At 41.6% G+C, this 25,058-nt stretch overlaps 11 protein-coding genes across 11 annotated transcripts; 5 read left to right on the forward strand and 6 right to left on the reverse strand.

The window, feature by feature from the left end:
* Positions 1–211: 211 nt before the first annotated feature.
* Positions 212–427, reverse strand: SS1G_05577 (predicted protein; the record flags this gene model as incomplete). The annotated part of the gene is made up of 1 exon (XM_001594097.1): positions 212–427. One exon carries the CDS (start codon positions 425–427, stop codon positions 212–214), a length of 216 nt encoding a protein of 71 aa, XP_001594147.1.
* A 327-nt stretch (positions 428–754) lies between these two features.
* On the forward strand, positions 755–1,410 carry SS1G_05578 (hypothetical protein; the record flags this gene model as incomplete). Its single annotated transcript, XM_001594098.1, has 2 exons — positions 755–1,227; positions 1,296–1,410. The coding sequence occupies 2 exons, from the start codon at positions 755–757 to the stop codon at positions 1,408–1,410; spliced, it is 588 nt and encodes a 195-aa protein (XP_001594148.1).
* A 784-nt stretch (positions 1,411–2,194) lies between these two features.
* SS1G_05579 (hypothetical protein) lies at positions 2,195–3,442 on the reverse strand (the record flags this gene model as incomplete). Its single annotated transcript, XM_001594099.1, has 1 exon — positions 2,195–3,442. The coding sequence occupies one exon, from the start codon at positions 3,440–3,442 to the stop codon at positions 2,195–2,197; it is 1,248 nt and encodes a 415-aa protein (XP_001594149.1).
* Positions 3,443–3,993: 551 nt separating this feature from the next.
* Positions 3,994–4,452, reverse strand: SS1G_05580 (predicted protein; the record flags this gene model as incomplete). Its single annotated transcript, XM_001594100.1, has 2 exons — positions 3,994–4,264; positions 4,325–4,452. 2 exons carry the CDS (start codon positions 4,450–4,452, stop codon positions 3,994–3,996), a joined length of 399 nt encoding a protein of 132 aa, XP_001594150.1.
* Positions 4,453–5,213: 761 nt separating this feature from the next.
* Positions 5,214–6,342, forward strand: SS1G_05581 (hypothetical protein; the record flags this gene model as incomplete). The annotated part of the gene is made up of 3 exons (XM_001594101.1): positions 5,214–5,735; positions 5,829–6,051; positions 6,173–6,342. 3 exons carry the CDS (start codon positions 5,214–5,216, stop codon positions 6,340–6,342), a joined length of 915 nt encoding a protein of 304 aa, XP_001594151.1.
* Positions 6,343–8,061: 1,719 nt separating this feature from the next.
* Positions 8,062–9,317, reverse strand: SS1G_05582 (hypothetical protein; the record flags this gene model as incomplete). The annotated part of the gene is made up of 3 exons (XM_001594102.1): positions 8,062–8,935; positions 8,992–9,150; positions 9,211–9,317. 3 exons carry the CDS (start codon positions 9,315–9,317, stop codon positions 8,062–8,064), a joined length of 1,140 nt encoding a protein of 379 aa, XP_001594152.1.
* Positions 9,318–12,413: 3,096 nt separating this feature from the next.
* SS1G_05583 (malate synthase) lies at positions 12,414–14,169 on the reverse strand (the record flags this gene model as incomplete). The annotated part of the gene is made up of 3 exons (XM_001594103.1): positions 12,414–12,471; positions 12,541–13,750; positions 13,809–14,169. The coding sequence occupies 3 exons, from the start codon at positions 14,167–14,169 to the stop codon at positions 12,414–12,416; spliced, it is 1,629 nt and encodes a 542-aa protein (XP_001594153.1).
* A 1,466-nt stretch (positions 14,170–15,635) lies between these two features.
* SS1G_05584 (predicted protein) lies at positions 15,636–15,821 on the forward strand (the record flags this gene model as incomplete). Its single annotated transcript, XM_001594104.1, has 1 exon — positions 15,636–15,821. The coding sequence occupies one exon, from the start codon at positions 15,636–15,638 to the stop codon at positions 15,819–15,821; it is 186 nt and encodes a 61-aa protein (XP_001594154.1).
* A 1,781-nt stretch (positions 15,822–17,602) lies between these two features.
* On the forward strand, positions 17,603–18,418 carry SS1G_05585 (predicted protein; the record flags this gene model as incomplete). The annotated part of the gene is made up of 3 exons (XM_001594105.1): positions 17,603–17,637; positions 17,985–18,075; positions 18,269–18,418. The coding sequence occupies 3 exons, from the start codon at positions 17,603–17,605 to the stop codon at positions 18,416–18,418; spliced, it is 276 nt and encodes a 91-aa protein (XP_001594155.1).
* Positions 18,419–18,998: 580 nt separating this feature from the next.
* SS1G_05586 (hypothetical protein) lies at positions 18,999–19,922 on the reverse strand (the record flags this gene model as incomplete). Its single annotated transcript, XM_001594106.1, has 3 exons — positions 18,999–19,105; positions 19,273–19,677; positions 19,757–19,922. 3 exons carry the CDS (start codon positions 19,920–19,922, stop codon positions 18,999–19,001), a joined length of 678 nt encoding a protein of 225 aa, XP_001594156.1.
* Positions 19,923–21,547: 1,625 nt separating this feature from the next.
* On the forward strand, positions 21,548–22,072 carry SS1G_05587 (predicted protein; the record flags this gene model as incomplete). Its single annotated transcript, XM_001594107.1, has 2 exons — positions 21,548–21,618; positions 21,850–22,072. The coding sequence occupies 2 exons, from the start codon at positions 21,548–21,550 to the stop codon at positions 22,070–22,072; spliced, it is 294 nt and encodes a 97-aa protein (XP_001594157.1).
* Positions 22,073–25,058: the final 2,986 nt, after the last annotated feature.

A 25,058-nucleotide genomic window follows, 5' to 3' on the forward strand; every position in this document is an offset into this window, starting at 1 on the left:
CCTTGGCACGTTTTCCAACACCACCTTCCAAACAAGCATGAATAATGATTTGAGCAAGATAGAGCAGGAAGAGTGCGTGGTAGGGGAAAAGAACAGGGCAAGATGAAGAGGGAATATGAAATCTTCTCAATTGCGGGGCGTAGTTCTTCCTGGACAATACTATTACCTTGATGTCTTCAATAAGGTTACATGCTCAATGATTATTTGACACTCATGAATATTCACCACAAGTCTTCCACCCAGACAGACAATCAGTCAGAAACCCAATATCAAACTCATCAAACCCAACCTTGACAGCCTCACTCATCAAAAGCAATAATTGCTTCATCTTCATCTCATCCGATCTAAGATATCCATATCCACGGGTAACACTGAAACCCTCGCAACGCAGCCACCAGTTCCGAATTCGTACTCCCCAGAGCCTCATACCTTTCTCCCCCGGATTCCCATGCAAAGAGATCTAGAAACATACCCCTCCAACTACCTCAGATCCACTTCCATGCAAATATCTACCTCATAACTTCTCATCGTCCTTACCTGGATCGTATTAAAGAAGTATCTTGTCCTCTTTTTCGACAACATCTATCAATCAACTCATACAACATAACAACATAACAATAATTCAATAATACCCAATCATACATCCTACGATCCGCCGGCGGTTCATCATCTTACGAATCCAACATCACTATACATATCCATCTACCTCTATCCTCTCAATATCAACCCCCGTCATACCAATCCCTCCGCAAAAATGGATATGTCACACTCAGACATGGATATGGGCATGGGCATGAGTAACAGCACCAGCACCACCACAATGGACATGTCTATGATGTCAATGACATTCTTCATCTCCAAAACCACGGCCCTCTACTCCAACATGTGGACACCCAGCACGGATGCCGGATACGCAGGAACCTGTATATTTCTCATCATACTCGCCACACTATTCCGCGGTCTCCTCGCCGTTAAAGCCTGGAAAGAAAGCGCATGGCTAGCCGCAGAAACCAATCGTCGTTATGTGACTGTTGCCGGAAAAGGTCCAAAATCCGAGCGCATCTCGTTGGATAGTGATTCGAAGAATATGGTACTGAGTGAGAATGGGGTTGAGGAGAATGTGGTAGTGGTTAAGACAAGATCCATGGGGATTAGACCGTGGAGATTAAGTGTTGATCCTGTGAGGGCGGTTATGGATACTATTATTGCTGGGGTTGGATATTTACTGTGAGTTTTTTGTTCTTTCTTTTTTTTTCAATTTGTTTTGATGTGAACAATAACTAATCAGTATATAGTATGCTCGCCGTCATGACCATGAATCTCGGATATTTCCTCTCTGTCTTAGGTGGTACATTTCTTGGAAGTTTAGCACTAGGTCGCTATGTCATTGCAGCTGAGCATGATCATTAGACATTCTTTCTAGAGAATAAACATCCTAGATCTACTGCCGCTGGCAAGCAGATTTATAAGAATTAATTAATGATGATGATCATGGGACGGATGAAAATAGGCGCGTATTATTCTGGATTGAATAAATGGTATTCTTGATTAGAAGAAAGGAATTTGGGTATTATGACTCGATAATGAAGCATGATTTTTCAATTACCCAATTTATTACGTGATGATTTTTTTATTGGTTTAGAGGAGTTGGGCAAATGTATTAGTATATGTAGTATTAGTATAAACATAGATATGAATGTAAATATAATATAAAGATTAAAGGTCATTATAAGAGTTCTGGAAACTTTTAATCAAATACTTTATTGGAGCATCGTCGTCTGGAGATACATTTGATGTCGCCGTCGATTATTTTTTTTTTCATTCCGGTACACTTTGAGTTACTTTAATGAACACCGAACTCAGCAAGAGGAAGCTGGGAGTCGTTTTTGGCTCCTACTACTCAGCGTCCACATCGCTTGGGTAGGGGAAGCTTATTTCCGAGAGCGCCGATTTATTCTTTATCCGCATTCGCAAAACTGGTTTTCTAATCATTTATCATTTTACTGATTTAAAGCTATTCCCACCTTCCCCCCAAAAAATTCTATAGTTATTTTTTTTTTAAATAATGTACTAATAAAGCATTAGCAATATATCTATTTACCTCTATTGGATTTCCTTTCAGAAAACATCCAGGCCAAATACGGAGGGCCCCCTATATTACATCTAATGGTGTGGAGTGGAGTACCACATCGTTCTAAGCCATCTCCAACCCATATTTCAGAGTAACATCTTCTCCCAACCATGTCCGCGTCGCCTCAGGTCCCCATAACATCGTCATAATTAATACACCAAGCTCCTCCAGATCCATTGGTTTCGCCTTTGCAATCGCCTCGTCCCAACGCGTAACCCATATCTCGAGTCGCTCCGTCTCTTCTTGAGCCCTACGCCAACCGATTGCGGACTGCGCGTTCCAAAGCGCTGCTTGTGCAGTGAAGCATATATGCAGATCCGTGGGGCTGTCGTAGCCAAGTTTCAAAAAACTGTATACACCCTTCAGCATGAATGTGGTTATAACGGTACGTCGGATGCTTTCGTCAAGGAGCCAGGACTGCCAGTCCGACTTGCGGCCTATTGTCACAACACTCGTGTCTGTCGAATCTGGCGCAGCCAATGTAGTGTCTGCTGCATTGTACGTCAGAGCGCTGAGTTGGCTCGCCCATAGGATCGCAATCGGTTCATCGGCTTCCGCATGGGCTCTGAGACGAATGTCGCCGTCGAAGAGTCTCATCATCTGGTAAAGCAGGAGCGCTTGTAGAGCCGCAAGAAGATCCGTTTTGGAGGCGAGCAGCGCATCCGTGCTTGCAATTAGCTGCTGACATTTATGTTCCAAATTTCCGACTACTAATGCTTGATTTGCCACGCTCTTCATGCAATACAAGGCGCACGCGCTCATTGCATCCTGCAGAGCTGGGGAATAACTCTGCTGGAACTGTATCCGGTGGATGAACATTGTGTGGCCGTACTGTGCGAATGTCCTTGGGATTGTTGCTAGTCGCTTTGCTACGAACTCCACACGAGCCTGGAGTTTTGAATCCGGAGTGATGGCTCGTACGATACCTGGATCAGCACTGCTCGACGCCTGTTGATCAACTTCGTCTTGTATGCTATTGAAGATGAAGTTATCATGACTCGCAAGGTTGAAATGGTTAGGGAATTCGAACAGAGCACCATCCCAGCATGGTGTGAGCAACGACGTTGGATCTGCGTGATATTGCTCCAACTCCCAGTTACTAGATGGCTGTCCGCCCAAACGCTCCGAGATAGGAACAGATTGATCCACGTTGGTATCAGGGCTTCGCTGTGGTTGATGTCGATTTCGACCGATATATTGGCATTCAGAGCCTCTCGCGACGCAACGCTGGCATCTCGGCCATGTTCGGTCGCACTTTCGTTTAGTCTGTATGCATTCGAGGCACGACTTGTGGCGCGATGTGCCTGACATTTCGGCTGCTCATCATTTTGGGCGAAGAAATGCAAGATTCGAGAGCGAATGGTCAATGTAGATCGTTTGCGGCATTGGCGTGCATTCTCGATAGCAGAGATAGAATAAGGTTGCGGAGGAGGGATTAGAGTTCGGTGGAAAATCCGCTAGCGTGCCAATTCTCCGCAAGCCAGGGGTACTGTCGTGCGCAGGGTCCTGTACAACCACGTGACAATAATTTTTTAATTAATCGGTTTGTAAAGTTTTGAGAAACATAATAAATTATTTAAAGTATTTTTAAGCATTTTGACAACTTCAAGAATGTATTATATGGTTTTGACGAAGCTGGCAGGCAGGAAGGTCATGACAAGGATTGGTCCAGCCTCAAAAACAAAGCTCAATTGCTATCTTGGCTCAAAAAGGCCCCGCATGCTGCGACTTAGCAGTATTCTCTTTGCATACAAGTAACGATCAAGCTTAGTATTCGTGATATACCTATCTCTCTGAGCTAACTCATCTGATCCCACAAGCATCACCATCCTTTGCATATAGCAACCTTCCTGATTTTGTTCTTATACCTCTACCTCTGTTTGTCCTGTAAGCTTCCTCTTTCCATCAATCCACTTAACCTCCCAAAGAATCACATTGGTCTTTTTAGTCTCCTTGCCCGATGCCTTCTCCTTAACCGTGCTTTTGCTAAGAACAGCCACCACGCCGTCCTGCTTTTCCGGGTTCTCCCACTGGAGAATCACAGAAAAGGTATCTTGAATCAATGTACCAGAACTACGGACGTGTTGAAGGCCTGACTTAAATTGGTCGTACGTGTAGATATTGTGGTTGATTCTGGTAGTGCGTCTGTGTCAGATGTGCTTGCCAAGATGTTATGAAGTTCGGGTTGCGTACTTAACTACTAAGCTTGGATCAACTTGCTCATGGACGGCTTTGAGGGCGATTTCGTCATTTGGTTGAATGAATAGAGTATTGTTGAGCTCTGTTACCCACTCGCTGAGAGTTTGCGATGGGACTGACATCGTGTGTTGCTATACATTGTTAACAAAACATTGCGGTAACAATTGTGCTACGCACCTATGAGAATGGTTTAGGTTGAAGCGAGGAGCTGAAGAGCGTGGTTGGAATTTTGTAACTTGTGGCAGAAAACGCATTTTATACCTGTTGACTCTGCAAACAATGAGTATCTCGCTTTGGGTCACTCTGAGTTGCATCTGTGCCCAGCCGCCTGGAGTCTACTGGCGTGTGTGGATTTGCGGAGTTTCTACTGACGTGTGCGGATTTGCGGCGTTTCTACGCTCACTTCAGTTTAACTTTCAATGTTCAACAATTAGCGGAGGATATGCCACGTCCGTTCCACCGCACTTCTCTACCTCATCACTCCTGCGGACTTCTTCATCAAAGAGATCCGAACGTCCTATCGCAACAAGCACATCTTAGGGCTGTGTCCACAGGGCTTGGAGTGCGGCGGAAGCGAGGGGGCAAATTTGCGGAGTTTGTTACAAAATGTGGAGGAAAATCGGTCCAACTCCGCAGTGAAACCCACCTTCCGAATCAACGTGCGTTAACTTCAGCAAAGATACCCACAGCTTCCCTCCATCTCTCCAAGCTGCAGCTTTTCGCAACCCACCTGAAGGTCTATAAGATGTAATCAAAGTCACATTCACATGAAACCTCCACATATAAAGACCGTGGACGCCTTGACGAAAGCCAGCATTCATCTACAACCAGTCTTCTCATCAATTATTCACATTTCAGATCATTCATTCCTCAAATATTCACCATGAGTGATATCGAACAGGTTAAAAAACTTGATTTGGAGGCTCCAGATATAGTGAAGACATACCACAAGTCTTCCTACGCCGCTATATCACCTCTCCGTCCTGAGTTATCCCAAGCCGGGAGAACAGTCCTGATTACTGGTGCATCCGCTGGGATAGGATTTGCAATCGCTATGGCATATGCCTTAGCCTCTGCCTCCAAAGTGATCCTCCTAGGTCGTCGTAAAGACGTCGTCCTCAATTCGGCTTCTAGGTTGTCAGACGAGTTCAAAAATACAAAGTTTGAAGCGCGAGTCTGCGATGTTGGAAACGTGGCCGAGTCTGCAGCGCTCTGGTCTGACCTCCGTGCTGAGGGCGTTTTTGTCGATGTCCTCGTGCTGAATGCAGCGAGGTTCGGAGGCCAGGAATCGATATTAGATGCGGGCGTTGAGAATATTTGGTCGCAGTATGAAACGAATGTGAGATCGCTCTTACAATTCACCGAGCAATTGTATAAGCAACAGGGTCACGAGGACAGGCAAAAAGTATGTATGACCTTACTCCAATTTTCCATTTTTACACCACATGCGACATTTGTCTTGCTAGAAAATACAATGGCTAATTACAAGAACATCCAGTATCTCGTTTATATCTCTACGGCCGCAATCCATAGTAAATCAATTGCAGCGGCCCTGCCAACCTATTCTCTCAGCAAAACATCTGGTCATCTCCTATTGCAAAAGATAGCTAGTGAGATTGACCGAAAGAAATTACAAATCGTCAGTTTCCATCCCGGACAGATCCTCTCTGAGACGAGCAGAAATGCCGGTCTTGACGAAACCACGCTTTCTTGGGACGATGGTAAGAACCCCGCTCCTGGTTTAAATAACTCTCCCACTCCTCAAACTGCACTTTTTCATAATTTAGCAAGACAGGATGAAAATTTTTAGCCGGCCGTGACTAACAATACAATCCCGTACAGATAATCTACCCGGACATTTCGCCGTCTGGGCAGCCAGTTCCGAAGCTGCATTTTTACACGGTCGTTTTACATGGGCTGCTTGGGATGTAAATGAGATGCAATCTGGAGACGTCAAGAAGCGCACGGAAACAGATGCGAATTTTCTCACTATTGATTTTGTAGGGCTGTGAGATTTTTTTCATGTCTCTTATATCGAGGTGGATCCCTGGAGAGAGAGGACTTCGATGTTTGCTGTAGCTAGGTGTTTAGATTGAATAAATGACGAATAATTTCCGATGGAGTGTATATCATGTATCAGAGCTAAGCTTTAAAGGACTTCGTGGGCAAACAACGCAGCAGGTACAAAGAAGATACCGGGCTCCTCTATCAATATCTATCTCTACCACTAAAACATATGAAAGCTCATGTAGCAATCTCACGATAAATTAAGGCCTGCTGATACAAGAGCCTCCTTCATCCAATCTACTTGACGTCACCATTGATCTTACCCAATTCGACATGGTTCCCTCCAAACCATCTATTTCTACCACATCATCAGTTATTAGTTGCGCAGCTATTTGGATCGCAGGGCTCGCTAGTCTGAGTCGTTGATGTCGGAGTTACACTCTCGGCATAGATGATAATTTTGCTGGTAGCCTGATCGATTAGCTATCACCGGTATTGTATTGGCCAGAGGTTGCGGTAATGAGTTTGTTGTTGGCAAACAACAAACGAGCAGAATGATGTCCATCCAGCTCATTGGTTTGGTTGGTAATACCATGAGATTCAACCGGGTGCCTAGCTTCCTCGGGCGTGCTATGCTGTGGGCTCGTTGTTCAAATTATGTATCATGTATCAATCCGCCAGAAAAAAAAACGCATTCCTAGAGTTCTAACCAAATTCGAAGTCCGAATCATCGATGAGATAGGAGGCAGGCAACGGCATATCCTGAAATACGGGTGTGGGCTCTCCCCGTTCCGAAGTGTCTGCTAGTTAAGCAGGATACCCTTTTCTTTTTGGTTTCCATTTACGTCCTATATCAGTCTATGACCATCTAGGACGGTGAGAATCTTACGGATTCTCACAGCTAGAAAGGATGTAGCTAGTTTCTTACACCCAGCAGGTAATAGAAACAGTAGGCATATATGGAATTTTTAGAAACATTGTTAGGGGGAACGTATACGTAGCCCCCTCACTCCGCCTGTCGAATCAAAAAGAGGACTTTGTCTTCCTCCTTCGCTCACCTCCTACTTCTTGTTCAAAAGAAACACATGGGCTTCTTACCATCAATGGTAAAGATGCCTAAAATTAGCCTCAGGTAGAACTAAAATATCTCTCCCTCCTCGATATCCCCTTTTTCCCAGCCCTTTCCTATGACAACCTATCTATCTATTCACACTCTTCATCAATCACCTACCACTACATCTATAACACATCACATCCCACCTGTAATCCCGTATTCACATCTTCGCACATCACAATACAACATCAAAACTAGCATCCAAGCAAAATATAAGCTCTATTATCTAAAATTTTCATTCATTGAAATCATTGAATGAATCATCCATCATCGATCATGAAATCATGAAATCATCAAACAAATGCCTAAATAAGGTAAGGGTAAAAGAAAAACAGACAAAGTCCATTAGAGAAAGGAAGAAGGAAGAAGAATGCAGGAATATGCAGTTCAGCGAGATGATATAACCTCATCTAAAAACATTTCCATCGAATCAAATATCCCTCCCAAGTCAATTGCGCATTTGCAACTCCATTGATATTCCATCAATTAATACCCCAAGGGGCATACGAAAAAAATCATTTGGGTATATGAAAACCATCATCTAGATAAACTATCCATCGCAGTATAAGAAACCATGTCCATTAGAGAAACCATTAAAAGATCAAGATGATTAAGCCCATTTACCAAGAAGAGCCATAACGGCTGTTCCGAGTAAAACACAACAGATCATAAATGTAAGTCTCTTCTTATCATGAGTCAAATCTGGGTTGAACAAGAAATCACGAGCTAACAACTCAACTAAACCAGTATAAATCAAAATACCGGCAGAGATAGAGTCGAGGACACCAGAGACAACACTAGCAGTGAATGAACCAGAGTTATAAGTTGTGCGAAGACCAAGACCAATGGCAATGGCAATTGGAGTGGTAAGGCCATATCCAGCGCAAAGTAACCATGGAAGCCATGAAAAACGTTTTGGGAATGGAATGGCAGACATACGAGCACCAATACCAAGACCTTCGAATGATTGATGGAAGACGAGGACGGGGTAAAGAGTGGTAAATTCATCACCAGCAGTACCAAGGTTAAGACCGATGATGACAGAGTGGAAGATGACACCAAACTCAAGGATCAAGAAAGCAGATATTTGTTGACGGAAAGAACGTTCTTCAGACATTTCAGAGGAGATGGTAACTTTCTCTACATCCTTCTCGTTAGAGGAAGAGTTGGATGCTGGACCATCCTTCGATTCTTGAGCTTGTGCGATGCTGTTGAAGAGTTGTTGATCTTGATCACCGGAATGAAGTTGGTTGTGCGTGAGAGTGTTGCGATGAGCGGATTGATCAGTGACAACATCCTCAATGGCTGGACCGTGTGCGAAACCATATTTGCGGTCAACATATTGTTCAGCAGCGAAGTCCATCATGAAGATCGACATGACGGAAAGTAAAACAAGAGCGGGTGGCCAGCTGTAGTCTGCCCAGTGACCAGTCATCCCAACACAAGTGTTTGGGCCAATTTCACCGTAAGCTGGATCAAGCAAACTAAAGAAATTGTTAGCATCACTTTACCCGAGGAGAAGCTGTTCAGAAGAACTTACTGAATGAATGCAGTTGCGATGATAACACCAGCACCAAAGTAACGAGCAAAGAGGTAAACATAGATATTGATTTTAAGCCATCTGACTCTCGCAGCAACGACGGGAAAGAAGGTAGCAGCCGACGAGACAATCAAGATAACGAAGAGAGCAGAGATACGACTATCATGAACTTGTTAGCATTTGATGAAGGGAGTGATGGAAAGGAAAGAATCAACGTACGCGCCCAATTTACCATTATACTCATTTTCACCAAGTTCGAGATAGCAGATAACAGCTGTTGGATCAACCGTGTCCAAATCAACCATATTGGGGTTGAAGTCAGTCATCTTGATGATTGAAGATGAGAGAAATCGACGGAAGAGGTTTGTCGCGTTGTAGTTGTAAATGTACTTGAAGAGATGATGAGGCTTGATAGATTATCAGCACCAGTTGAGATGATGTGATGGCTAAGATCAAGGATCGACAGACACAACAACGTGGTTGAAAAGGACAAAAAAGCTTAAGTGACGGAAAAGTCTTGTAACTTGTGTTGTGTGGATTTAAAAAGGATCAATTCCGCTCTCAAAATATGAAATACTTATAAGCCAAGAAGCATAAAAGTCTTTCCTCGATGAGCGATCGTGAGCACCTTGATAGCTGAATAAGCCGTCTTTTCCGTGTAGGGAATAAAAAACAGGGAGAAAATACCACGGCAGATAGGTAAATATTAATTAAAATATCTGATCCCCCCCAGTTTATATGATTGTTTATTGGTGCTTGATGATGTGGGTTTGGATGTTGTGAATCAAAAAGGTGAAGCAAAACACCTTGTTGGATACCCCTTCCACTTTTCCAAGCAGGAAATCTATTATCTGGGTGAGGTAAGACTTCAAGAAATGGTGGAAGGATGTAAAAGAATGAATTGATTGGAGGAGAATTTTTCAATTGATTGGGATTGAGATTGGGGAATGCCGGACTTGGTAATCGTATAGGTAAAGTCAATTGAAGTTGAATGGTTTACCTTGATAGATAGGTAGGCAAGATATGGATGTATGTTGTTGACTTTAATAATATATACTACCCAGCATTACTAGGTATATACTAATACTAATAGATATCTAGGTAATCCTCGAAAGATTAAACTGGAATGCGAATCATCTTAATTCTGATTGATGGGAGAGAATTGAATAAAAGAAATCAAAATCAAAATAAAAAGTTAAAAGAGAATAATAAATACATATGTAGGTATTATAGTAGAAGAGAACCATATCAAATATCCCCCGTACTCGAGTAGAACCACTCAAAAGAGAAGAAAAAGCCAAAAGAAGATATTGCTTACGGAGCAAGAGAATCATCGATAATAGGTAGTACAAGAACAGCAAGCAGCTGTAGTGAAAGTAGTCAAAGTAACACACCAGACCACACTTCACCGAATCTTACAAACTTACAAAAGATTTATGAACCATCCACCACCACATGGTACCACATCACATCATGCTGTACTCCTCCTCGTACTCTGTGATAGAAAATTTCCGAGTGAATGGAAGATAATCCATTCAGTCACTTGAGATGACTCTCGTGCTGCGTGCCGGATGATAATGAATTTGTAAGGCAGGGCAGGGCAGGGCAGGGCAAGAGAAAGGACAAGGCGGATCGGGTAATGCAGGACAATGCAGGGTAATGATGAAATGAACGACTTGCCATCAGATATAGCTAAGTGAATAATATTCCCCCCCCCAACTCCAATATCATCACCATGGACATTATAGAGTAGGTAATATACATCAATATATCTATCTACCTGCAGGACTTTGAACCTACAGACAGAATTTTCCAACTACAAGTACAAGTGGGGTACCCAAGAAAAATAATTAATACTCGCAAGGCTTGCCAAGCATCAGTATGCGCAACTTCATCCGAGAGTAACACAAATCTGACGACACTTCTCAAGGGGAGGGAAGGCTTTATGATGGCTTGATAGATTGATGGCTTTATGGGCTGATGGGCTGATAGTGTATTTGGTACTCATATGATAGAAGCCATGTTTCTTCCATGGATGAAGGTAGAAAGGGAGATGAGGCTGATTTTAGATATATGTTGGATATCTACCTAGGTGCTTTTTCTTATCAAAGTATCTATATTGTTAGTTCCGCGTAGTTAGTATCTATTCGAGTTTCTATGTACTAGGTAATCTTACACGGGTTTGAATGCTAATGATAGGGTTTAAGGCATTTCTCTTCACCTTGTATCTATCTAGGTATTTACCTACCCTTTCTGTGTAACCATTACATGATGATACAAACAAACCATCACTTCACATTGGCCCCTCACTCCTCATTCCTTACCCCTCTCAAACCCCAACCTAAACTCATCACACCAATACACAACCATACACCACCAGCACCATAACACAAGCAAGCAAGCAAGCAAGCAAGCAAGCAAGCAAAGCAAGCCTCTCTCACACACAACACAAAAAATCTAAAAATAAAATCCATACCTAGCTACCTACCTACTACCTCGTCACGTCATGTAATCCATAATGTCTAATCCCTAATCTCTAACCCCTATTCCATAATCCATAATCCAGAAAAATCTAAACCTCACCACCAACCAACCCATCCTATCCCATCCCCGGATTTCAAATCACAAATCTCAAATCACAAATATCAGTTCTCGAACTCTAGTAGAATAATAATAATTATTACTAGGTATCTAGACACTCTTTCATCTTTATCTACCTATCTACCTACCTACCTACCTACCTATTTACTTCCACATCATATCGAATTTTATACCCATCCCAATATCAAACTCAAAATCAAACTCAATCTTCATCTCATTCATAAACTCCTCATCCCATCTTTACCCTCTCCCTCTACCCTCTCCCTCTACCCTCTCCCTCTAGCCTTTCCCTCTAGCCTCTCCCTCTAGCCTCTCCCTCTACCCTCTACCCTCTCCCTCTACCCTCTCCCTCTCCCTCTACCCTCACCCTTTCCCTCTTCTCTCCCCTTTTCCCTAATCTCTCCCTCTCCTCCATCCACTTCAAAAACTCACCATCCCCTTCATGTCCACACAGCCTACTCCTACCCCGCCTTGTGTATCCCACACCTCACACCTCCCTTCACCCTCATCCCTTACATCGGGCCGTTTAACTAACATCTCACGTTCACGTTTCGCTAACTTTTTGTGCATGCGTGCACTGCATCTCACTGCATCAAAGTGCATACCACAATCGGTTTGTTTATTTGTGGTAGGAGTAAGGGCAAGAGATATTGGTACGATTAATTAAAATTCAGAAATAAACAACTTACTCATGAAAATAGAAAGAAGATTAACCTTGATGTCTTGTATAATTCATTTTTCATGATATTTCCTAAATTCATTTTACAATTTGATATTTATCAAAACCAAACGCCTAAACTACTAGATCCCCATGACCAAAACTACAATTTAGAAGCAGGCGATGAATGTCCAACCGCCGTAATTTCATTATAAAGAAGCCTAATAATTTATGTTAGCAATTTGTTTTCAAATAAAAATCACTGGAAAACATCAAAGGGTTGTACTTACGTAGTCAAGAAATCCGCATAATCCTCTCCAGTAACTTGACCTGCAAAGTACTGTGCCGCCAATTGATACTTATTTCCTTTAGGCCCTTGACTCGCCAACTCATCTGCTTGTTCCTTAAGCAATCTCAACGCATAAGCCTTGTCCACCTTCTTTCCTTCTGCGGTACTAACACCATGTTTAACCCATTGCCATAATTGAGAACGACTAACTTCTGCTGTAGCAGCATCTTCCATCAAATAATTAATAGGTATACATCCTACACCTCGGAGCCATCCTTCCATATATCCTAATCCTATGTTCAAGTTCTTGCGAATACCTTCTTCGGTGACAGCGCCAGGGACATTCATATTTAAAAGATCGTTTTGTCCGATCTTTACATCTAAGCGACGAACGAACATTTGATTGGGTGTGGGCATGTGTTTGTTGAATACTTCGGAAGCGATACCTGCAAGTGCTGGATGAGCTACCCATGTACCATCATGACCAGCTTTGGCCTCACGGATTTTATCCGCATATACACCTTCCATTGCCTTGTCATTGGCGGCTTTATCATTCTTGATAGGAATTTGAGCGGCCATTCCACCCATGGCATGTACTTGTCTTCGATGACATGTTTGGATCAATAACTTAACATATGCATCCATGAATGGAACGGTCATGGTGACAGCCGATCGATCAGGAAGAACGAAATTTGGGTTGTTGCGGAATTTCTTAATGACACTGAAGATATAATCCCATCTTCCACAGTTGAGACCAGCGCTATGATCACGAAGTTCATAAATGATCTCATCCATCTCAAATGCAGCAAGGATCGTCTCGATCAAAACTGTTCCTCGAATAGTTCCTCTTGGGATGGCGATGAAATCTTGAGAGAGATTGAATACATCATTCCATAAACGAGCTTCAAGGTGAGATTCCAATTTTGGGAGGTAGAAATACGGTCCAAGTCCACTGCTGATCAATTCCTTAGCATTGTGGAAAAAGTATAAGCCGAAATCGAAAAGACTGCCAGAGATTGGTTCTCCATCCACTGTGAAATGTTTCTCATCAAGATGCCAGCCTCTAGGTCTTACGATGAGTGTGGGAAGTGTACGATCGGTTCGAAGTTTGTATTCTTTCTCTCCTATTTTGAAATCGACTTGTTTTCTAACTGCATCGTAAAGATTGACTTGTCCATTGATCATATTATCCCATGTTGGAGCACTGGAATCTATTGAAGAAGTTAGTACTTGAATATCGGGAAATAAATTAGAATAGATAAATCGTACCCTCGAGATCTGCCATATATGTCCAAACATCTGAATTCAAAGCATTGACAATCATCTTCCTGTCAGTTGGACCAGTGATTTCCACCCTACGGTCGATCAATCCTGGTGCAGGTGGTGCTCCCCTCCAAGCATCATTTTCACGGATATGTTTTGTTTCTGGAAGGAAATCTGGTAGAGAACCCTTATCAAGTTCTGCTTGTCTGATTACACGACGTTGAAGAAGTTCTTTTCTGGTACCATCGAAAGATCTGTGAAGGAGAGCGAGGAATGCAACGGCATCCTTACTGAGAATCTTCTTATTGAAATCAGTAATAGTTCCAGAGATGTTCACGCCTTGTAATTGAGCATCGATTAGAGACATCTTGTAAGTTATTTGATGGGTATATTGAGAGATATGAGAATAGATGTGGTAAATTTGTAGATATCCAAAGGAAAAGAATAGAGGGATATAATTGATGTGAAAAGAAGTCAAAGAATCCAAGATGTAGAGGGGAAATAAGAGGAAAATATGACTATATTAGCAGCTTGGTCGCGGCAATGAGGAGCCACTCGGCATGCAAGTTCATCCCCAAGAGCAGCATGCATTCGGATGGAGGGGAAAGATAGCTTTTGGTTAGAAGGCTTCAGGATTAAGCTTGTGAATGTGGGGTAATGCCTCTTTCGGTAATCGCCGCCTTATGTGTTTTGATTGTTTGTTTGTACTTCATTCCTCAATGTGATAATGAGATAATGTGATGATAATCTTTTATCGCTATATCATGACACTTTGACAAATACATGATGTCGTCTTTTTGATATAATTTAGTCAAAGACATTGTTCACTATCTCAAATATATAGTAATATGTATATAAATATGGAAATACTTTGTTGAGTAGCTCTGAAATGAGATATCCTCCTCAACAATAAAATGTTCAAATTACCTGATCTGTAGTAATATGATGAATTCCATCTCTTTTGCATGTGGAGAGGTGGAGAGAGCTTCCTTTGGTACAGATCCAGCCCTGCAATGGTAATGCTGGTAAAAGGCTACCCTTGGTTATCCTCGGGTCGAGAAAGCGCAGAAAAACACCTCTTATCTGTTATCGCCTAGACTTTGATAAGCCGAGGCATTACTCGATGAAGACGAGTAAACCAGTAAGCAAGTAAACAAATGACCTCTTTTTGCGACTGGAAATGTTTCCGAATTTCGTTCCAGATTGTCCGATGATCGGATTTCTTCTGCTATTGGTGTTGAGAGTTCCGGGTAACAGGAAGATGATACCGAGGTCGGTTTTAGGTTTTACCTACTAGTTAAGTACATTGGTTCAAAGTCCGAAATACGCTTTGTTTGGAATAATCTCTCCGATCACTTGCTTGGAGGGGACTGGACTATCGAGCATCGTATGTCTGATGATTGTTTGATACTATCAGACAAGTATGGCTTCATCTCTACTTAGACTTCTATGTCAAATCTACAGTACCGTAGGAAATCCTTCGTCAAGAGCATCTAGCAGTCTCCTTTTGCAGCCAAGTGGTAGTTCAGTCATCCAGCGCCAGTCATTGAACAGAAATTAGCAAATATTCTATCCAAGACTTCAGTGATGTCTTGGAATTGACTTGTACAATGTTCTACATAAACCGGCCAAAAGGATGTCTTGGCTTCCCCAATTATATGTCATATCTATTGAGAGGGAAGTCCTGCGCCCTCTTTCTGCAGTAGTCGAGATGATTGCTAGTAAAATATTATATTTCTCTCTAGTCGGATATATACTCTTCACATCATATGATATATATATCCATACTACCACATTGAAGCGAACAAAATCTCACTCCTATCAGTGCTATCGATGCAAAACTCCAGTCATCGCAGCTGCACCGGAGTTGGATCTGAAGAGGAGAAGGTAGCATTTCGGTCCCAATTAGCTGCAACTACAGCGATCTTCACATCCACCGCATTCGATTGCGAACCCGCAGATGTTGAGGGATTTTTCGAAAATTATCAACACACTACCGCTCAGGGCTTATTGGCATAGCATCTTACCCTCAAAACCTTCAACAAACCTCACATCGTACACGGGTATGTATTCTGAATGACTTAAATGGTTGAGAATAAGTGAGTAAACAAACATCCTTTCGTTTTATCTGTTTGTCCCCCTAGGACCTTTCTCCTTATTATCTGATCTCCAGACGCTCTTGATATATTTTCACGTTTTTTCTCTTTCTTGTTCATTCCATTCCATCCTTTCCCAATCAAAAACAGCTAAAAAGCATACAGCTCGATATTGCTTTATTCCTCTCCCTCTTTTCTGTCTCTTTTTCCCTTCTCTCCACCAATCTCTCTTCTATCCCCCTTCTCCCCCCTCTTTCAACCGTCTACTCTTTACCTACTCCTACACCCTAGAAACTTTCCTCTCCTTTCGACACAGCCTCTTCATTAATAACACCAATTCGTTATATCACTATATCACTATATCATTACACACTACATAACCAGCCCAATCTATGGAATATTAGAACAGAAAAATGATAACGATCAGTTCACCTTATCCCCTTTCCCTCAATTATTTGGAGCTTCACTTTATGGACGCTATTACCTCCCTCATCTCCAGTTGATAAAAATTAAAAAAAGGAATGATATCCTATTTCAACCACCTGGCAATCCTCCCTCCGTACCCCATCTTGACGCTTGCTTCCAATAATTAATTTAACCCTATTTCTCAAGTTTCTTTTCTTCCTTACACTTATACAATTTACCCATTTATCTCTCGTCATATCCATTATCTTCAACCCAGTCAACATCCCTCTCTGTAATCAAGAGCCTGTATTCATCACGATTTATCTCTCAACTACCTCGCTGCAACAAACTCGACCAATCATTCATTCTAAGCATCTCAGTTAAATTCTTTCACGCTCCAAAATTCTTACTCAAAGTGATCCTATAAATTTATTTCCCAATTTTTCGATATTTATCCCCTTCCCCTTGTGCTTCAATTTCATGCCTTATATTTATGATAACCTGTAACCTACCAAAATAAATCAACCAATTCTCCCCCACCGTTTCCTTGCGTTCCTTACATCATTTTTTGATCTTCGCTTCCCCTATCCCCATTTTTCAATTTCCGTCAAATATTCATTTACTCGACTCACCTATTCGTATCCTCCCCGGCTCCCTCTTTTCCCTTCATCCTCAACAAATCCCTTTCTACCAAATAATCCTCATCTCTTCCCTACCCCTCCACCTCCACCTCGTCCTCCGCTTCCTCTCCCTCCTAACCTTCAACCAAACCTAATATCATATAAACCCATCCACAATATCCTCCATCTATTGCAATACTACTTTCTTAAACGTACTAAAACAGAATTTCACTGTATCAATATACAATATATCCTTTCAAACTCCAATCTTGATTTCTCTCCCCAACATACTCCCAACCAACATTCACTCACTTATTTTCAAGATCTACTCGGTTTTACTTAAATTATTTACCCTTCTCATCCAACATCTCCCAACTTAACCAACCACTTTGATTCCCACTCCTATTCTCCATGTAGGTAGCATCCATTCTTCAAACCTACACTCTCTCCACCTCACTACACTATTTATATATCCAATAATCTTGTCATTGCCCATCTTTCTCCCATTTCAATCTCCATCTCTCATTCCCACATCTATCATACCCACTTCTTTCTCTCCCATCATTTTCTTCCCATCCTCAAAAAATTTTTCTTGATACTTTTCTCCTTTCATTAATCACTCACTTCTAGAGTCACAAATATATGATCATAACAATAAACTATTTTTACATCATTTTATATGTCTCTCCATAAGTACAACCACAACCATATCACGTCAGTAGGGTAGTATTACCTCACTTTATATATCTTTTCACAACTATATCACATCACCAACCCGATTCCACCTTACCACCACCTCACCCTATCTTTCCCTACTCAGTCATCCATCCCGTCTCGAACTTCCTCCACTCATACACAACCTACCCCCTATATCGACCCATTATCACCTATTATTACCTAAAAATAACCACAAAACACATAATTCATCCAAAAACCTTTCAAAACACTATTTTAATATAAATATACAATTACAATATTAATAAAGCTTCTTTATATAGGTATAAACTTAGACAAAGATAGGTAGATAGATAGATGAATTATATTAGTATTTTAATTGATAGAAGGAAAGAGTGTGTGAGAGAGAGGGGGAGAAAAAGAGAGAAGAATGGAATACAATATGAAGAAATTGTTAGGGCTGTGATATTAATATTGGTATTGATATTAACATTTGCAATACTTGCAGTACGAGCAAGAAAGGACATCCATACATTCATATATCGAGTTGAATGAATCTTAGCTGTCATCTCTATCTCCATCTCTATTTATATTACACCCTAAAATATAAACCCCTAAATAATGATATTATTATTAATAATAACTATCTCAAATACTTAAATTATTTAAGAAGGGAGAGGAGGGAGAGGAGGGAGAGGAGGGAGAGGAGGGAGAGGAGGGAGAGGAGGGAGAGGAGGGAGAGGAGGGAGAGGAGGGAGAGGAGGGAGAGGAGGGAGAGGAGAGAGAGGAGAGAGAGGAGTGGGAGGAGTGGGAGAAGTAGATGTATTGGTTTCGAAATATGGGTGTATATTACACGAAATATGGATATATATGAAATAAAATATTCCTTTCATATCACACCCCATCACATCATACCACATCAAGTATAAATATAAATATGTTTTCTCAAAACTTAAACCAAATTAGAATCAAATAGGAATCAAATTCAAATCAAAATCAACCAGTGAACCCAAGAGCCACAGAAATAGGAGTGGTATCAGAAATAATATGAAGTATATGTAGATAATAATCTTATATCTAGAGATGACAATCTCCTCAAACAAGGGATTTCACTCCATTCCATTCCGTTTCATCCCATGAATTAAATCCACTTTCCCCATCTCTCTTTCCCATCATTGTAAAAGCATATCATCATAAAAGAAAGTAATCACCACGCCACGCCACTTCTTGTACCACAATCTCCCCCATACTCCATATACTTCCACTCCTTCTACTTACTTCATTCCACTCCTCCCATCGCTCCCCCCCAGCTCTCAACTATTCCGCAATCCACATCATAGAGCTATCCACCCATTTTAACTCTAATCACCCCACCCATTTATCCAACCTTGAGTCACCACCTAAAAAGATCCCATCCCGTTCTTCTCATCAATAAACCTATATCTTTCCCTCTCCTTACGATCTTTGTTAAGCATCGCAATACCGAAGATAACTGCTACATCGAGACCTATACATTATTTTCGTTAGCTCTTATCCCAATTTTTCCAGTGAACCAATTCCATTCGGCTTTCCCATTCACCCTTAACTTCTCCCCCCGCTTATAACCCTGGCCTCTAGACTCTAGACCATACAAAGCACCTCAAACAAACCTCCGAAAAAAGAAAGAGAACATACCGACAATACCAAAAGCCGCCGTAAAAATAACATCCAAAAATAAACCATCGAACTTAACAAAAGCGCCACTACATCCCGGCATCGTAGCTGCAATAATAGCATTCGGACAAGTAGAATCTATAATGAATGCAGGAGCGCTCGTACTATTGAAATAACCGCAGCATCCAAATTCTTCCTGCAATAAACTCTGCGTGGTGGGACCTTGCGCATTCCATGTATCGAGAAGAGATTCCTTGGATTGAAGAGTACCAAACCAAATATCGAGACCTATGACCAGGGTGAAGATGGCGCAGACGACGACCATGTAGCCATGGAGTTTGAGCCAGCCTCGGGTGGTGCTGAGGGTCATGGCGGGAATGGAGAGGAGGAAGGAAATGAAGATTAAGATTGCATTGCCAATGGCAGCTTTTGATGGGTAAGTTAGGTCAGCTCATTGCACATATATCATCAAGAAAGGATATGGGATATGAGGTATTAGACTAACCATTCAAAGGAGTACCCTCCAATAGAAGTTTCGTCCCAACACTCGAAATACTCAGTGCTTGTGAAGTACCAGCCTTCGTGTTCAAGGCAAATCCAAGTAACAATGCTCCAGAACCTACAAAGAGTAAATCTAGGATAATGTATGTCCAAAGGATCTTGTCGGCCATTTTGTGTTTTGTTGAATAGTACCAGCTATATCAACTTAAAGTCGGAATTGAATTTAATTAAATGTAGATGAAGGAAAAAAGAGCAAGCTGTCCTGGTGAAAAGGACGACCGGCGTCTAAATTTGTGATGATAGACTGACTGATTGGCCTATTGCAATGAAGGGACCAAAAAAAGAAACAATGAAAAAATGAAGCAATCAATGCCCTGCACAAATGTATCGAGAGATCGACCCCAATGATTGAACTTGTGCTTGGCACAAATTGAGAGATAGAGATGAAGAAAAGACGGAGAAAAGACGAAAACCAAATAGAAATGAAAAGAATAAAGCAGAAAAAAAGTTTGAAGAAACTTTCATGCGACAAGAAAAATAGAATGAATACCTACTACTCCGTACAGAACACTCAAGGGTAAGAGGTAAAGTCAACAATGGATGGATGGATGGATGGATGGATGGTATGATCCTACCAGTGAGTCCTAGTATAGAACAGAAACACTTCAACACTTCCTTTAGAAGCACCATCCATTCATAGCATGAGAAATGTGTATACGTTGCCTCATGAAATGGGCCGTGCAATAGATTCAACTCGGATTGTTCCTAAGAGATTGTAACAAAAGTGTGCTGCGACAGTTGAAGGGGGATGGCGTAGCAGAATTTTGAGTGTTGTGAAGGAAGATCTTAGCTGCTACGATGGCCGTGTTTATCCGTAGTTTCGAGGAGTTCAAGGGGTTCAAGGATTTTTCGTGACTCTTCTCTACAATTGGCGTTTCAAGTCTTGCCTCATGATGAGGTGGGGATGTAACAAATTTCCCGTTGAACCAACGAGAAAGGAGGAAGGAGTATTACTGTACAGAGTACGGACTACGAATATTGTAAACTGACCGGGACTGAGTGATGAGTGTGATGAGTGATGATGGATCTATTGATGAGATTGATGATAATAGAAGCTTAATAGCTCAAGAGAATATTACAAAATTTAGCAATGTCCTTGACTAAAATTAATAATGCAATGCGTATTGGTCGATACCGCAAAGGTGCTAATTTTACCATGTAATTATAGAGATGGATATGGAGGAGGTGAGATGGTAAGATAGTCAATTGTGACATGGTCATTGGTGAGATCTTGAGGCTTGTGCTTTATTGCTTGTTCATGATCTTCCCCCAGGGTTTAAAAATATCCTGGGAAACCTAAGGCAGAAATAGTAAAGCTCAATTCTCAATTTGATCGTGTACCACAGAGCATCCATCCATCATCCGTTAAAATCATCCGCTTTCAACTTTGGTTCAGGTCGAGTGTAACTACTAGGCACAATCGCAATAACGCAACGCATTATTCCATAACCGTTGAGGCTGAAAACGATTCGATCTGAGATTGAACTGACAGTTCGACTTCAAAAGAACTTTTATTAGGGTATTTTCTATTCCGTACAGAGTATATATGGTCCTCCTTCCTTGCCTCAATTGGAGCCATAATTGTGATGGACGTAGACATGCTTCTCCACTCCCAACTTACTCATACAGAGGAATCTTGACATGATTCTGAAGAATTTAAAGCATTCCTATTGGTAATCTTGATGGTCATACATACAAGTGAGATCCAATGCACGGGTATGTGCAGACATCTGAGATGGCCGTTGTTCTGGGTAATCGAAGTGGTCATTTGTATCACTGTGGTACATGGATTGTCAGGCCTAGCAGGTAAGCCCAGACTCTAGATCTGTCCTCTCAGTCATGGATGGATAGACTCATGAGAGACACAAACAATACTTTTGAAAGCGGAAGTATAATTAATAAATAAATGTGCCGAGAGATTAGCTACCAATGTCCATTTTTGATAGTCATTTGTTCAATGAGATGAGTAGATACTAGATAGTCTTCAGTTCCACTCTAATCCTCTAATCATCTCTAACCGATACATACTCCGTACAGTAACATCCACACTACAGTATACACACGGGGTAGTAATAATAAACCCAATACTTCGTACAACTTATGTGCTCGTACCTTTTCACTCCGATCCCGTTTCGCACCGCTGCCACTTCCATCGGTTCGGTTCAACAAAAGCTTTGTTCTTTATGAAATGAGATCTTCAAAAGTTTCTCAATTGCATCGGTTGGGTGCTATGAGTACCGTACTAGGTGCAAGTGATTGATAGATACCTACCTACTCCGTACTCTGTAGATAGAAAGTAGCTGAATAGCATCCAATACCATACCTAGGACCCAGATACCTAGTATGTATCAATCAGGACAAGTGTCGGATTGTTTGGATACCTAAGGTATTCCAGCACACTTTATCATCCAATGACAATGAAATTTCCCCTCTTTTTCTCCCTCCTCTCACTGATGGCTGACTCAGCAGTGACACCATGTGAATAGCGTACCTAAACCTGTTAAAGGTTTAAAGGTCGCACTTCCCTCATTCAGAATAATAATTGTTCCTCCAACGCTTGACCTCAAAAGGTTTTATTTATCCTATCCATTTGCCAAATAACGATCCTCTACCAAGTCTTCAAACCCCTGCATCACCCCGAAGAACACAAGTTACCATAACTCCCTACAAACACCAAACATATCAACAAGTAACCGAACTTCTTCTTTGGCGATAACCACCTACCTACCTAGGTAGCTACAGTCAGTACCCAGAAAAAGGTGTCAAAAAGCACTCTTTCGGTAAGGTACGTTCAATAATATTTTATATCGAGCAATGTCATGCTGTCAAGAAAGATATCCCTCCCTCCCTCTTGCATCTACTGTTCACCTCACTCCACCTCACTCCTTATTCCTTCAATGTCCATCACCTCTTCCATGATCTCTCATCTCCATTTTCAAATGTCATCAAAGCTTCAATCTTCTTACCGAGTACTGTTACCAATTTTCAACACTCGGTCGCACTGATCTTCCCACCCCCACACCACCATAATTTCTATACACTGCACGCACACTGCACATTACCAACAACTCGGGAAATCATTTTCGGGTTACAATTTATCTGCTTCTCGCACTACTGCAAAGCTTTCTGCATCTATTCAGGAGAGAGCACACAAGACATTTATTTCCATTTCCCATGGGCCCTACAACTACACGGAGTACTATCGAGTCAGTGATCAAGGATGAGCTTCGGCCAATAGGCCAAGTTGCCTTATCTCAAACCGCTTTTAGACAATGGAAGGGGTCAAGCTTGTAGCAGACCTACCCCATTGCCAAGACATTGTCAATCCTTCTCGAGTAAAACTGCTTTGAGTCGATGATTGAACAGGACTCGAGCATACCAAATTGCAATTTGGTCAATTGCAAGAATGGTCATGAGCCATATATTCAAATATATCAGTGTCCCCGGTACTTGAGAAGTAAAGTTGCTTCAAGGTACAAAATAAAATTACGATCAATTTCTCAAATGGTACGAGATTGAAGACTGAGGGGGGAGGCCGACCAAAGTCATGTTTCTCACTCCCTCCTCACTCACTCACCCACTCACCAACACCAATCACCAATCACCAATCGCTACTCATCATTCTATCACCCACTCACTCACTACCCATTTCACACTATTTGAGCACGCAGCAGCTTCATCTGGATTTCAAGGGTGAAGAAGCATCCGGCTTTGATACCGGTGCACGCTATTTTCCTCGTTAAAAGGTCCCTTGCCAATCTCATTTACCTTGAGCAACGTAGGGATTATGAGTGGAAGGTGCAAAACAAGATGCTTGCTAGTGCTTCATTACTCAATAATCCCATCCCATCACTAAAAGCTTACCAGAGCCGAGTAAAGACTGGGGACTGGACTAAGAAAAGACTGAGGTTGTACCTTTTGAATTGTACCTGACCATTGACCATAAGACGGTTGGGATTGATGATATTACATCAATTTCAATCATGGTACTCAATTGGTCGACACCATACTTTATTGAAATTCTACACCCACATTAGCACATTGATGTTTTAAGAACAATCATTTCAAAAAAGCTTTTTTTTTCTTTCTCCTTCAAAATATCTCATCGTCTGTGCATTTTTGGAAAAGATTAATATGACATGGTGGAACTCGAACTAACTCATTTGGACCAGTTAAACTTTAGTATTCAAATTGAAAATCACGGAAAAGCACGGATAAATTCATTTATTACCCATTCCATCCATTCCCACCATTCCAATCATTCATCAGGACAATTTTCCCACCATTTCATTGGATCATTTTGCACCACTTCTCCATCGGTCACACCACCATAAGATTGTTTATCTACCCTCTCTATCCTTGCTACCCACCCAGTCAAGCACCCCACCGTTCCTTCCCGCATACAATAGTGTACAGACTACAGTACAAGACATTATCCACTTATCCACTTTTGCTAGAGGCCAACCACTTTTCATCACGGAACTACTGGCTGCACTGCACACTTTCCCGACCGAGCACACTCATCCCACCGAGCACACTTTACTTAATTCATCTTACTTCACTTCACTTCACACAACCAGAACCCCAGCCTCCCCCAGTGTTCCATCTTTTCTTCCTCTACTCGGTTGTGTGTACGGAAGTACAGTATCTGTGTGTGGGTGTGTGTATGTATGTATGTATGAGAGAGAGAATGTGTGTCTCTCCTTCCTTATCCAAAGAAAGTTGACAGTACAGATACATTAAAGTGTGCCAGTGCAAGTGGTTTTAATTCGCCTGTGCTTCCTTAATCTATCCTCTTTTCAATCATCCCGCATTCGTACTGCAGCGATTTTGCCTGATCAATTCATTAATCCCCATCTTCTTTTTACAGTTACTTTCAAATAAATAAAAAAAGTCTCCTTCTCAGGAACGAACCACAAGATAGTTCCCAGCCAAATTCCACCACCACTTTTAACTACGAACCGAACCAGAGCAAAGCAAAACAATCCAGACCAGCCCAAAAAAAAAAAAAGGTACGTACCCAAACAAGCAACTGACCACCACCTCAAATTCCGCATTCAAGCATCAACCCCGAAACCCGCAAACATACCGTACCATTTCTCAACCTGGAACATTTTCCAAAAATCCAACTACGGTTTTGATCGAATCCAATCACTTTTCCCTTGGATTTGATCCAATGGAGTAAAAATAATATATAAAATAACTCTCATTCTTCTATTTAACAGTTACCATTACCAGTTACGGAC

The sequence above is a fragment of the Sclerotinia sclerotiorum genome, genomic scaffold (assembly GCF_000146945.2).
Source record: "Sclerotinia sclerotiorum 1980 UF-70 scaffold_6 genomic scaffold, whole genome shotgun sequence".
Classification (NCBI taxonomy): domain Eukaryota; kingdom Fungi; phylum Ascomycota; class Leotiomycetes; order Helotiales; family Sclerotiniaceae; genus Sclerotinia; species Sclerotinia sclerotiorum.